The sequence below is a fragment of the Acipenser ruthenus genome, chromosome 1, assembly GCF_902713425.1.
Source record: "Acipenser ruthenus chromosome 1, fAciRut3.2 maternal haplotype, whole genome shotgun sequence".
NCBI lineage: Eukaryota > Metazoa > Chordata > Actinopteri > Acipenseriformes > Acipenseridae > Acipenser > Acipenser ruthenus.
The window spans coordinates 16,775,369-16,788,837 of NC_081189.1; the positions used below are offsets into that span (position 1 = coordinate 16,775,369).

Below are 13,469 nucleotides of genomic sequence, written 5' to 3' on the forward strand. Positions count from 1 at the left end.
TTTAATGTACGATATTACATGCTCTATGAATCATGTAGGGTTATTAAGACCTATCCATTTACGCAACAAAGGCTAATAAAAGCTGCATTAGCACAATGTGTCGGAGACTTGATTAAATAACTCATTTTCCACACTTAGCTCACCTTGGTTAGCATTTGCACCCTGAGGCAAGGCATTGGTTAAATTGGGCAGCTCATTTCCATGGTTTCCATCTTCCCAGGGACAAACATCCACACTGTTCCACTTTTTCAGCTGCTTCAGCCAGCATGTCTTCTGTTCCGGCTTGCAGTGAGGATTTAAGACTATACACATCCACAGGGCACCTAGGTAAAGGGAGAGGCATGTTAGAAATGGAAGAATGAATGAACCAAATTCCAGGGTCATTCCTAGGACTGGAGCCCAGGTAGTGTAGGACACATGGAAATGTATTCAGAACATTTTTTATTTCAAATAAGACAAATAGCGCATCCAGTAAAGGCGCTCCGCATGGAGTGCAGGATGCGCCCTATAGCCTGAAGATCACAGGTTTGAGTCCAGGCTGTGTCATTGCCGACCGTGACCAGGGATTTCTAGGGGGCGGCGCACAATTGGCAGAGCACTGCCCGGGTAGGGAAGGCTTAGGTCGGCAGGGCAATCCACGGTTCACCGTGCACCAGTGACCCCTGTGGCTGATAGGGCGGATGTGCAGTGGAGCCATTCAGGTCTGTGTTGTTTAGCTGCTCAATGTTTTTATTAGTTAATTAACCATGTGGTCTGCGCATACAGGCTTCAACAGCTCCCCTAATGGGCTTTTTTTGTTGCACCATTGTGTTTCACCTAGCTTATTCTGTGCCTGCATCAAAATTTAGCAACTCTGTGTATTTAACCATATCTCTAAAAAGTACAATAGCGGGCAAATTTATACTTATGGGTGTTGATTCAATTGATGCTAAAAGTTATATAACCACCCCAGAAGTTGTATATATCATCGGAACTGCATGGCCCGAAGTGGTTTATACCGCTTATAACATGGCTTCCTGTCATTTGTGGGAAGAAAAATAATTAAAATAATTAAAACACATTTAAATTAAGACAAAACCAGAAACTTTTATTGTGTATACATCCGCAGTGTAATATAGTCCCAAATTTAATTTAATTTAATTCAGTGTTTGCTTATTACAAATAAATTGCACATGTGAATTTCTGCATCAGAAGTGTCACCTCACTAGAAACTAGGGTACTGAGCACAAACTGTGATGATGGACGGAGTTTCAAATGACACTAAGGAAGTAAGGGGAGCAGCTGCGATGGAAACTGAAGCCGGATCTTGAGGTGAGTTTGTGAACTCATAAGAACATAAGAAGAACATAAGAAAGTTTGCAAACGAGAGGAGGCCATTCAGCCCATCTTGCTCGTTTGGTTGTTAGTAGCTTATTGATCCCAGAATCTCATCAAGCAGCTTCTTGAAGGATCCCAGGGTGTCAGCTTCAACAACATTACTGGGGAGTTGGTTCTAGACCCTCACAATTCTCTGTGTAAAAAAGTGCCTCCTATTTTCTGTTCTGAATGCCCCTTTATCTAATCTCCATTTATGACCCCTGGTCCTTGTTTCTTTTTTCAGGTCAAAGTAGTCCCCTGGGTTGACATTGTCTACACCTTTTAGGATTTTGAATGTTTGAATCAGATCGCCGCATAGTCTTCTTTGTTCAAGACTGAATAGATTCAATTCTTTTAGCCTGTCTGCATACGACATGCCTTTTAAACCCGGGATAATTCTGGTTGCTCTTCTTAGCACTCTTTCGAGAGCAGCAATATCCTTTTTGTAACGAGGTGACCAGAACTGAACACAATATTCTAGGTGAGGTCTTACTAATGCATTGTAGAGTTTTAACATTACTTTCCCTTGATTTAAATTCAACACTTCTCACAATATATCCGAGCATCTTGTTAGTCTTTTTTATAGCTTCCCCACATTGTCTAGATGAAGACATTTCTGAGTCAACATAAACTCCTAGGTCTTTTTCATAGTTCCCTTCTTCAATTTCAGTATCTCCCATATGATATTTATAATGCACATTTTTATTGCCCGCATGCAATACTTTACAATTCTCTATTAAATTTCATTTGCCATGTGTCTGTCCAATTCTGAATGCTGTCTAGATCATTTTGAATGACCTTTGCTGCTTCAACAGTGTTTGCCACTCCTCCTATTTTTGTGTCGTCTGCAAATTTAACGAGTTTGCTTACTATACCAGAACCTAAATCATTAATGTAGATTAGGAATAGCAGAGGACCTAATACTGATCCCTGTGGTACACCACTGGTTACCTCACTCCATTTTGAGGTTTCTCCTCTAATCAGTACTTTCTGTTTTCTACCTGTTAACCACTCCCTAATCCATGTGCATGCATTTCCTTGAATCCCTACTGCGTTCAGTTTGAGAATTAATCTTCTATGCGGGACTTTGTCAAAAGCTTTCTGGAAATCTAAATAGACCATGTCGTATGCTTTGCAGTTATCCATTTTCAATGTTGCATCCTCAAAAAAGTCAAGTAGGTTAGTTAGACACGATCTCCCTTTCCTAAAACCACGCTGGCTGTCTCCCAGGATATTGTTACCATATAGGTAATTTTACATTTTGGATCTTATTATAGTTTCCATAAGTTTACATATAATAGAAGTCAGGCTTATTGGTCTGTAGTTACCTGGTTCGGTTTTGTCTCCCTTTTTGTGGATCGGTATTACGTTTGCTATTTTCCAGTCTGTCGGTACAACCCCTGTGTCAAGAGACTGTTGCGTGATCTTGGTTAGCGGTTTGTAAATAACTTCTTTCATTTCTTTGAGTACTATTGGGAGGATCTCATCTGGCCCAGGGGATTTGTTTATTTTAAGAGATCCTAGTCCATTTAACACTTCTGCCTCTGTTATGCTAAAGTTATTTAAAATTGGATAGGAACAGGTTGACATGTCGGGCATGTTGTCTGTGTCCTCCTTTGTAAAAACCTGTGAAAAGTAATCATTTAATATATTTGCTATTTTTTTTTCTTCATCTATGATTTTGCCATTTGTGTCTCTTAGACATTTAACCTCCTCTTTGAATGTTCTCTTGCTGTTATAATATTTTATAATATATTCATATGTGAGGTACACCTATTCCAGTAGGTTTTCATCCTTTTGGATCTCAAAAGATGTTTTTGTTAGTTGTCGGACACCCTCGCGTCCAAGTCGTGCCAGATTAAGTTGACGATCGAACCAGACTTTACGCACCAATCCGACCGCGGTGTCAGGGGACAGTGCCTCCATTTCCTGCAGACACTTCAAATCCAGGCCGGTAATTTGGGGGGTGGTTGGCCTTGTTTTTACCTGCTTTTCTAAGAGTTTGCCTGACTGACAGGAATACATTATTGCTGATTTTAAACTCACTGTCAGCAGAGATGTTCTGACAGAAATACTCTATTGCTGGTTTTAAACTCGCTGTCAGCAGAGATGTTAAAACTTCTACTGTTAAAATATGTATTTAGTCCAGCTCAGCGTTATAAAACTGGGGACTGAATACTGGTACCCAGTTGAATTACTTGCACTGGCATAAAATTCCCTTAATGTTGTTGAGATTTTTTGGACTTATTTCCATAAAATGAATGTCCATATTTTTTCCTTTAAATACATTAACCAGCCCATGCTGTAGTTTTTTTTGTGTTTTTTCAATCTTTGTTTTCTTTTATTTCATTTAGCTGTTCCTCATCTACTGTTACGTGTCTACTCTTGCTGGTGCACTTATTTTCCATTTTTTTTTCTTTTTTCAGATGGACTTCTGTTTTCACTCAAAGTTGGTGTTGTACCAGTTATGTGGAGTTTCATCCCCAAATATATTAAAGGAAATTGGTCAAATGTCACTCATTTTTGGCTGTGGTTTTGAAACTAATAAATAAAATGGTAGTTTGTCATGGAATTTAGAATGTACTGGTGTGTAGTAATTTATTCAGTGTGAAGCGGCGCATAATATGCAAGCCGTGCTATACAGGATTATATTATATATATATATGCATATACATACACATACATACATACACACACACACACACACACACACGGTCATGTGATGCTGTTTAACCAATCAGATGTTGTTATTTTTCCAAGCCGTGTTATAAATATATATATTCAATATAAAATGTATAACCAGATTACTAGTTTATCGATTAAGCATTCACTTAGCAGTAAAGTGAGATACAGTCTGGGTCAGAGAAAGGAAGCGATGTCATTCCCCAGAAATAAAAGCTCCATTTAGGCCCCCTTCCTTGTCTTGTTACATAAGTTCCATATTCATTCGGACAGTTAAAGAAACAAAAATAGGTCAGACGACCGTCTCAATGAACCACAATCCAACTTGGATTACCCCCACCCCACCCCCACCACAATCACACTGACTACATTTCCATAATTGAGTTGATGATCAGATTTAAACAGAAATCCTAACGAGCATTAATTTATAGATTGTTCTCGCTGAAGCACTTACACAGGGAAGATCAGAGTGATGCTGATTGCTTAAGAAACGTATTAAACCTTTCTAGCATTTACAGTGCTACCAAGAGGACGGTTGCTTCCACATTTTCATGACAATACTGCACCGCACCCCTCCCCCCTTTGTCTGAAAGAAGAGAATACAATTTGCACAAGCGTTTGACACAGGCTGCACTGAGTAACAGGGAAGCCATGGAGTAGACCAAGCCTCCCAGGACACAATTCTCACACGGCAAGATTTCCATTAACTGTCACTTTAATAACACGGGACTGTTGACTTGGGTGTGAAGACATCACCATGCATTGCATGCTCATTACTGGAAATGCATCTTAACAAGAGAGGCAAGGTTAAAAGACATCCAATTTATTTGCTGCTTCAAATAAAGCTCCATTCGTCAAAACGAAATAAACAAAAAAAGACCCATCTTATAAGTAACCTAGAACCACTTTTATATTAGAGAATACACTCTTTAGAAATAAACTATTTGCTGAAGGCTACATGTTCATATTATATACCTATATATTCAAAAAAGTCAGTTTTAAACTGCTCAACCACAAATGAAACCTAATCCAAGAAATGATTCAATGGGTTCTACAGACAAGTTACTATGTTTTTCAAAAGACGTTTTTTATGAATAAAAATTAAGTTGTATACTAATAAATCTGTTGCACTGTTATGGAAGACAATGTCATTAATGACAATCAAACTTTAGGTCAAAATAGAAAAATTGCATTTATTTGAGGACTTGTTACATGGTTAACAGCTATTAAAAATGTAATATTTGCCTTTAAAAAGTACACAACTTTGCTTACCTATAAATGACAACACATGAGGTAAATCTGGGATCTCTGTAAAACACTGGTTCCTAATCAGTAGTTTTGCAAGAACTGTTCTTTGACCACCATGCAATGCAAAGACAAGCAGGCCAAACAAGAGACAACTAGAAACGAACCATTATTAATATGCAAAGTGCACCGGTTTGAGTCCTGACTTGAAAAAGTATTAAAACGTGACACACAGAACATTGCAGGCAGCTATGCAAATCTCACCTTTCCTACAAGATAATTGGAAAGTAAGTCAAGCTGGGCTCTGCGATGTGATATTAACAGCACCAGAGATGAATGTGAATTCATTAAACAGAGGAAGCAATCGCATGCTCATCTCAAAAGAATGGTTTCATCATTATCCCTTTTTTACAAGCCAAACTTTGTGCTTCCGAGTTCAGAAGTGGGAATAGGTGCTATCCATCAGCTGTGTTCAGCAGACTGATTTATCATGAATACATAGAGTAGAGCCGAAGAGATTTCTGTAAGGTCTGTGGTTTTTATTTCAGGTTTAAATCTAAATGTGCTGGCACGGATTCCACGCTAAAACATGCTGAATCAACACCTTGTACCACGACACGTTTTGCATATAACCTTGAAATATTTTTATAATGGTAGGTAACTAGGACTCGTTCATAAAGCCTGGGAGACATTGTAAGCATGTAGTTTGAGACGTTTGAGTTTCTTACATTTATTTATTTATTTATTTTATTTTTTTAAACCAAGTACTGAAAATTGCTTTCGAGATGTTCAATTCAGGACCCAACACAATTACACTAAAAATCAACCCCATACATACACTATATATACATATCAAGACAGATTGAGAGAAACATTGTAACACATGTATTACAGCCATCTCCATCCCCCTCCCAAAATCCCCAACACCCCAAAGAGCTCTGTATGCACCCCACATCCCCATAAAATTATACATTTTAATGCAGAGTAGGATAAGCCGTGATGGTTAACAAACAAGTACAAGTAAGTTCACCTTTTAAAACAGGATCATCACTATATATAAAATGGATCTATTTAACAGATCTGTCACACAGCCTCTCCCAAATGGTTATGACAATCAAATGTGTTTTTTTTTTTTTTTTGCTCCAATACATTCCATTTACAGAATGAATCTTTGATGTATTAGTCTTGACATGTGCTTCATGCTGATTGTATTGTGTATGATAGTTTAACCACTCCCCATGCATTTTACACTGGCTGTCTGATTAATACAATATATTACCTGCAGCACTGGTGGCAAGGGGAGAAATAAAACCACGAAACCCAGTTCACTGCTGGCTCCCTTATTTGTAAAAACCTGACTGCACATTGAACTCTGAGGAACTGCAAACACATCAGGTTGGATTTTTAAACACATAATAATAATAATAATAATAATAATAATAATAATAATAATAATAATAATAATACTACTACAGAGCACCTTCAGGTCAAGCCATGCCTATCATGTCCAAGACCAAAAGAAAAGAAAACGAGCCAGAAAGGAATGAAATGCAGCTCAGATGCAGTCTAGACCGACTCAAACTGCCTACTGATTATATGTAAACACTCAATAATCCATATCAAGCCTACAACCTTATTTCTTTGCTTAGCCCAAACAGTGTGCATTGTCAGCACAGTGGGCACCACACGGCACTATTCATTATGAATGAGATAAAGATAAGCCACATCAGAAAAAAAAAAATACAAAACAGTTTGCAGCCTCTCCCAATGTCTGCAAATAGCAAGACAAGGTTACAAACAATGCTTTTTTTTAGCCAGACTAATATTCATAGAACAGCAGGCTTACCCTTTACACTCTCCGTGCACAATTAGGTCAGTAGAGAAAAGCCTTGCCCTCATTTTTTGCAATTTAACCCAGGATTAAAACCGAGTTGCATAAAAAGGCCTGTAAATAAATGTGTACAGTACTGTAAAGAGGATACGTATAAATCCAGATCCTACTACCTGTTATTTACAGTAATCCTCTATTCTATACAACCAGCTTCAGCTCTCTTTATTAAATAGTGGCCCCACCACACAATGCTAAAACAGTAAGATGCTGCCTGCAGTAGTTTCTACAGTATAAAGGAAATTGCCTTCCACAACATCTTCCTTCCATATTCAGGACATCATTAAGCATACAATATGAACATTGGACAGCATGAAACAAAAACAAAATCAAACTGGATAAAAAATGGTTTCAAAAAGTACATACATTCATACATTAAACAAACAGAAAAGAAATGAAATATTCTTTTGTTCCCAAACAAAGGAGCAGTTTCATTGTGGTGGGAGTTGCCAGTATCTCAGGAGTGCTGATGAATCTGTTACAGTAATCTCTGTGTGTTGACAAGCTGTTTGGGCTCCGTCACTCTGCCATGCAGCAGACACTCATCTTAGATTCTTCTACCTGACTGCTTTCATCAGATTAAGCATTGGGGATTTAATTTAACAGTTTCAGCTTTATTAAGCTGTCATGAGAACGGACCAGCTTTGATAACAGTAGCTGCTCCAATTATGGCTTGCTTTAAGGCTGACAAGTCTAATGATTCATTTGCAGCGCACGGCAAAGCAATAAAATGCTTGTTTTGCATTGAATTTTTTTTATTCTCTTTAACTTTGCCACTTGTACCCTACTTGAATATGTCACTTAGCTTTTGCTAACAGGACATTTAAAGTTGCAGTAAAACGGTAAACAGGGAGCATTTCTTTTTTCAGTGTAATCCCTATATTCAAATGATCTGTAATGGTAGATACTGGAGGAAATGGAGGGGGGTGAAAGGGAAAAATCGGAATAAAGAAACTTGCTCGCAGTGGCCCTCGAATGCCAACATGTGACATTTTGGTATTCAAGTCCTGTGCCATCCGTGTGGCTAAAGGGCTTGCAATTTCATTTCACAGTCAGAGGCCCACAGAAAACACCAAATTAAACTGCAGATCCCATTTGCTAACAAAAATCAGCCTCTTGCTACTCCTCCATGCCAGCATCTGTCTGTGCTCAGTGTTTAATACCAAAACAACCAGCAATGCAACCCCTCCTGAAAGGCAATGCATTCAGTCTCGACAGCCCCAACCCCCACCCCCACATCCACATCCATAAGATCAGATCGCATGAGTATCCTGCATGTCTGCCTTGCTAAAGCCCCCCTTCACCCCCAGCAACTGGGCTGCTGCACTACAGTAAAAAAAAAAAAATTATATATATATATATATATATATATATATATATATATATATATATATATATATATATATATATATATATATATATATAATAAAAAAATAAGGCTGATCTTTTCTGTGGCCCTTACGTACTTCATAAACAATCATGATCTATACTTCAGGGTAGGCAGATGTAAATGAGGACACAAACCCCACACATTCAATTCAATTCAGATCAGAAAGAAAAGAGAAATTCAATGCTACTATGCTGAAGAGGGGGGAGGTCAATAACCACTTTCAATTTCTAGTGGGTTGCCCAGCATACCTTGAAATGCTTGAAAGGCAGAAAAAAAAAATTGCAACTCAATTGCATTTGCTGCTGGTAATTTACTTCCATGCTACGCTTTAACACATACTTAGAAAATACAGTTTGCTAGATATTAACCATTTAGAGCTGGAAAATGGGTTCCTGTAAATTGCAACTGCCCTATGATTTTTCTACTAATACTTTCTATTCCCATATCAGGGAAGGCTACGGTTATAAAGGATGCACAGGTTATACTTCAGCCTCACAATACAGGTCTTGTTTAAAGTGCATCTTTGTCAACAGTCTCCTGCTGTACATCTGGTCTACATATAATCTAAATAAAACCATTGGAACGGCTAGCTTGTTCTCTGCTTGGCCTCTTCTGGCACCAGGCCAGTAGGCGTCACTGTGACATGGGGAGCAAACCAAGCCCAGTCGTTTTTCCTGCCGAGCACGGGAGTACAAAGGCCCACATTCCAGACTGCGGGCGGTACAGCAGTTACTAGTTCAGCCTCTGGGGACCCCACTGTTTAGATGTAAAATTGAACATCATTTTCCCTGTTTCCCTTTTTATAGTGTAGTGTTTCTTAAAAAACATCAGCAACCAAGTCAAATATAAAGACTACTACTACTACTACTACTACTACTACTACTAAGACAAAGAAGGCATGCATTGATTGCAAATTTGAGGAACAGTAAATTTACACATATTGTACAAATACACACAGATAAATGAAAAGGTTTACTTTTGGATGTACACAAAAGCTTGAAATGATTAAAAAATATTTTATTTCAGGATGTTTCAGACAAAAACAACAAGTTTTACTGCACTGTTTACTTTTCTTTCTACACAGCTAAAGAAGGGCTTTTGTTCGAAATGCCCTGACAAATATTTTTTTAATCATTTAAACCTTGTGTACATCCAAAAAACAAACAAAGAAAAACCTTTGAAACCTCGTTTCAAACCTCTCTCAAATCAGAATGACCAAATAATGGAGCTTGCAATTTCAAAAGTAATGGATGAATGTAAACATTTGAAGGCCTCTCTGGGAAGAAAAGCCTGTGGCTTGAAATCTACCCTGTATAAACATGTTTTAAAATAAACACATACAATGGATTCTTGAGAATGACTCAAATAACTGGTTTTCCCCCCACATAGCTGTGTCATAGAGCTCTTCCAATCCCTGAAGCGACAAGATAATTCCTGGTACGAACTGTTTAATTTCTAAACAGAACCAATTGGATTATTATGTTTCCAGCCACTCGTGAGGTGAACATGCTGTACATATTAAAGATTGAATTAATAGCTCTTATTTATTCAAACCGCAGAGACCCTTGTTCCTCTGCTGGCAAAATCTTGTTGGAAGTTTTCCCCATGCATAGTCTGCAGTATTGTTGCAGTCGCTTCCCAAATTCATTCCTTCAATTACCCTGAAAGCCTGCATTGCAGAAAGCATTGCTTAAGGTTTAATGAAGGGATCATTACTCAACCTGCCCGCTGAGGGAATGAAGCTTACGTTATTGTGTTGGCCAACGAATGCCAAGCCGAAATTGACAAAATGTCCCCAGCTTTAAATGTTGGCAGACAGTGTGCGGTGGCAAGCCACTTTCTATTAAACGGATTGCGCATCACTTTTGCTGTGCTCGCACAACATATAGGCACCTATCACCTGTCATCTGTTTCACTTTATAATCCACCACCACTTATTATAAAACCCATACTGAATGCTTGCTTCTGTGCAAGAGAATATATTGCAATGTAACTAGTATTCCGATATCAGTAATTGCAAATGTTGGATTCTACCAGGGATACATTAATCTTCATAAAGCCTTTATGAAGGCTGTGAGACAGTCATTTGTGCTCACGTTGTCTGTACAGTGCAGGAGAAAATAGAATACTGCAAGAGGCCCTTGTTTGCTCATACTCCAGGAGTGCTGTTCTAAGACAGCTACCGACAGTCTATTTGACAGGGAAATAGGTGTGTGTCTGTGCATTGCCCGGTTCATTACTGCCTGTTCTATTCTAAACCTCTTCGACTAGTACAAGCTCTTTTTGGTCTCCACAGTAATCAAATACTTTAGTCCATTTAAGTCCATTTTCATATTCCACTTAAGGAGGCATGAAAAAAAAATCCTTTCGTGGAATGGATGTTATTTACCTAGTTCGTCCCAGAGCTGCCTGTACTTGTCAGTCATGGTAGTGCCTTGCTGTCTCCATAGAGACAGACGGGGGTCAGCCATGAACTGCTCTGTTATCAGCGTTAACATGCGAGCACCATTTGAGTCCCTCATCTTCAACATTTCTCGCACCTGGTGAACAAACAAATGGCACACTTCAGTGAACTGGATTTTAAAAAACATAGCCGGAAGAGCAAGTTGTAGCTATTTTTTAGAATTCCTTTACATAGAGTATTCTTTTAGGTCAAACAAATAAAATGTCACAATAGGACAGGGTAACAACATAAATCCCCCTTTGCATTATTTGTCTACAGAGATGTAATTTATTAAAAATAGATGTACTATATAAAATGTATATAGAGAAAATACAGGTCTTAAATTTGTGACAGCAATCAATTCAAACATGCAGTCTTCTTTGCAATTCTCCTCTGCTTGGGATTACATTTAAAAACTGAAAATCAAAATAAAAAGGTTGTTTTAATGATGTCATTTTCCCAAACAGCAGGAAGAGAGCCCGAATCTATAAAATAAACTAAAAACACTGTGGCATTTCAGGTGCTAAATTTAATTCTGCAAAATGTCAGTTCTTGTGTTGACTGAAGTGCACATCTATTAGTTTTGGGCTAAAACAAACCCATACCTTTGCAAACAGCAGGTTGAGCTGCTTCCCAGATCCATGGTATCCACCCTGGGAGAGGAAAAGTTTAACCTGTTCCTGGACCTGCTCCTCATCCAGATGCCAACAGTTCTCATCATCGATACTGGCACCCGCTGTGGGATCGGGGGCACCTGCAACAAGCGCAAACACACTCTTACTGAGGACACCGAGGAGGCTGGGGCTCCGTTTACAAGAATCACTGATATAGGAATCAACCGTGTGTAGTGATCAAAACCACTGGGACAAAATAATTCCTATACTAACCATGCTAAAATAATCTGCTTATAAGAATCATTTCGGGGCAATCTGGCTACATGTAATAGGGTATTGTATCAAGTACAATGACGTGTACAGACAAAAAAGCTGTTTTTGAATTTGATCACATCTCGTGTGTTTAGGCACAATGGCAGCGTGGATCGTGCAATGATGCAGGGAACACTGGACAAGTTTGTAATCAAACAGTGACTGCACCACTGCATTGTGCAGGTATGTTTTTTTGTGTTCTCTGTCAGTGAAAATGAGTTTCAATAAAGTGAATACAAATTCACTGAATACATACTGAGTACAGCACTGTTACTGTGTGAAATATGCGGCGTGGTGAAGGGGGGGTTGGGTTGTGGAGCTTTGAATCTCCACTTAGTGAAAAAGTGAGATTTGCATCACAACTGAAAATAAGTAAGCCACAGATGCTTAAGTAAACATAATCGTGATCATATAACGAGTTGCTTACCCACAAGGAGGCATGCTTTTTTCTAATTGTAATCATAAATCGGTCCACTTTTAAGAATCAACCACTTATTAGCATCAAATCATCTGGGACAGATGTGATTCTTATAAACAGAGTGCACTGTACATTAAAAAAAGTGAATAATTATCTATGCCAAAAACACCTTTTCTCAAGTACAGAAATGTGAAATCTAGGTGAAAAAAAACATTCAATTGTTCACATCAAGAAAGAATGTATATTATTTCTTCAGAAGAGTTGGTGTAGATGACAAACTCTGTAAAACAAACGGCACATACAAAACATTCAGCATCTGACATACATTAGTAAATACATTACATACATTTGCTTAAGAGTCATATTCCTTATATTAAATCATGTCATTATTTGATTTACACATACAGTATCTATGTCTGTGTTTCAGACCCCATGGGCCTGGTTTAGTTTAATTAAAGGTTAAAGTTTAATTAAAGTCTTCACACCCAAATGCAATTTGCACCAATTTCTGGGTGCTAAAATATATATTTTTTAAAAATTGTGAAATTGCAAACTTAATAACAACTCATAAGGTTAATTTAAGGAGTCAAAGTATGACTGTGGTGTTTGTTACATTTTTGTTTAATAAAATATGGTGCCAATTGCATTTTGGACTCAAGTCCATGATAACTCAGGCCCAATGTTTCTGTAATAGCACCAGCTTTAGTGAGACAGGCATGGCTTTCTTCTTTAGAAGGATGCGGGTTTAAAAGCCTTTTTAACTCCTACTGGTCTTTTGCTTTTTCACTGTATTTTAATGACAGGAACTCAGAATATGCAAACAATCCTGATGCAATGCTAGAGGCTGCTAAGTCACTTGGAACTACAACACATTAAGTGATCAGGTATGGGGCCGCATCTACAGTCTTTGAAATACCTGAATCTTCAAAATCAAAGTACACAGAGCACAGAACCAAAACATCTTAAAACAGTATAAAGAAGGGGAGCAGTGATTGTATTTCTAGCACTAACGAGATAAAAGATACATTTAAAAAATGTGGTTAGCACCCTGTAAGTGTGTTAAGTATCTGATTAATGCTTTTATTCATAAATAAATTAAACACATTAAAAATATATATATA

The 13,469-nt window shown here is 38.0% G+C and overlaps 1 protein-coding gene across 2 annotated transcripts in view; it reads right to left on the minus strand.

Moving 5' to 3' along the window:
• Positions 1-13,469, minus strand: part of LOC117403685 (zinc finger SWIM domain-containing protein 6) — an 83,569-nt gene that overhangs the window by 19,788 nt on the left and 50,312 nt on the right. For both annotated transcript variants that reach the window (XM_059012568.1, XM_059012566.1), the window contains exons 3-5: positions 11,610-11,758; positions 10,951-11,101; positions 144-323 (exon numbers count right to left, since the gene is read on the minus strand). In XM_059012568.1, the coding sequence (XP_058868551.1) occupies positions 144-323; positions 10,951-11,101; positions 11,610-11,758 (480 nt within the window). The remainder of the gene's footprint in view (positions 1-143; positions 324-10,950; positions 11,102-11,609; positions 11,759-13,469) is intronic.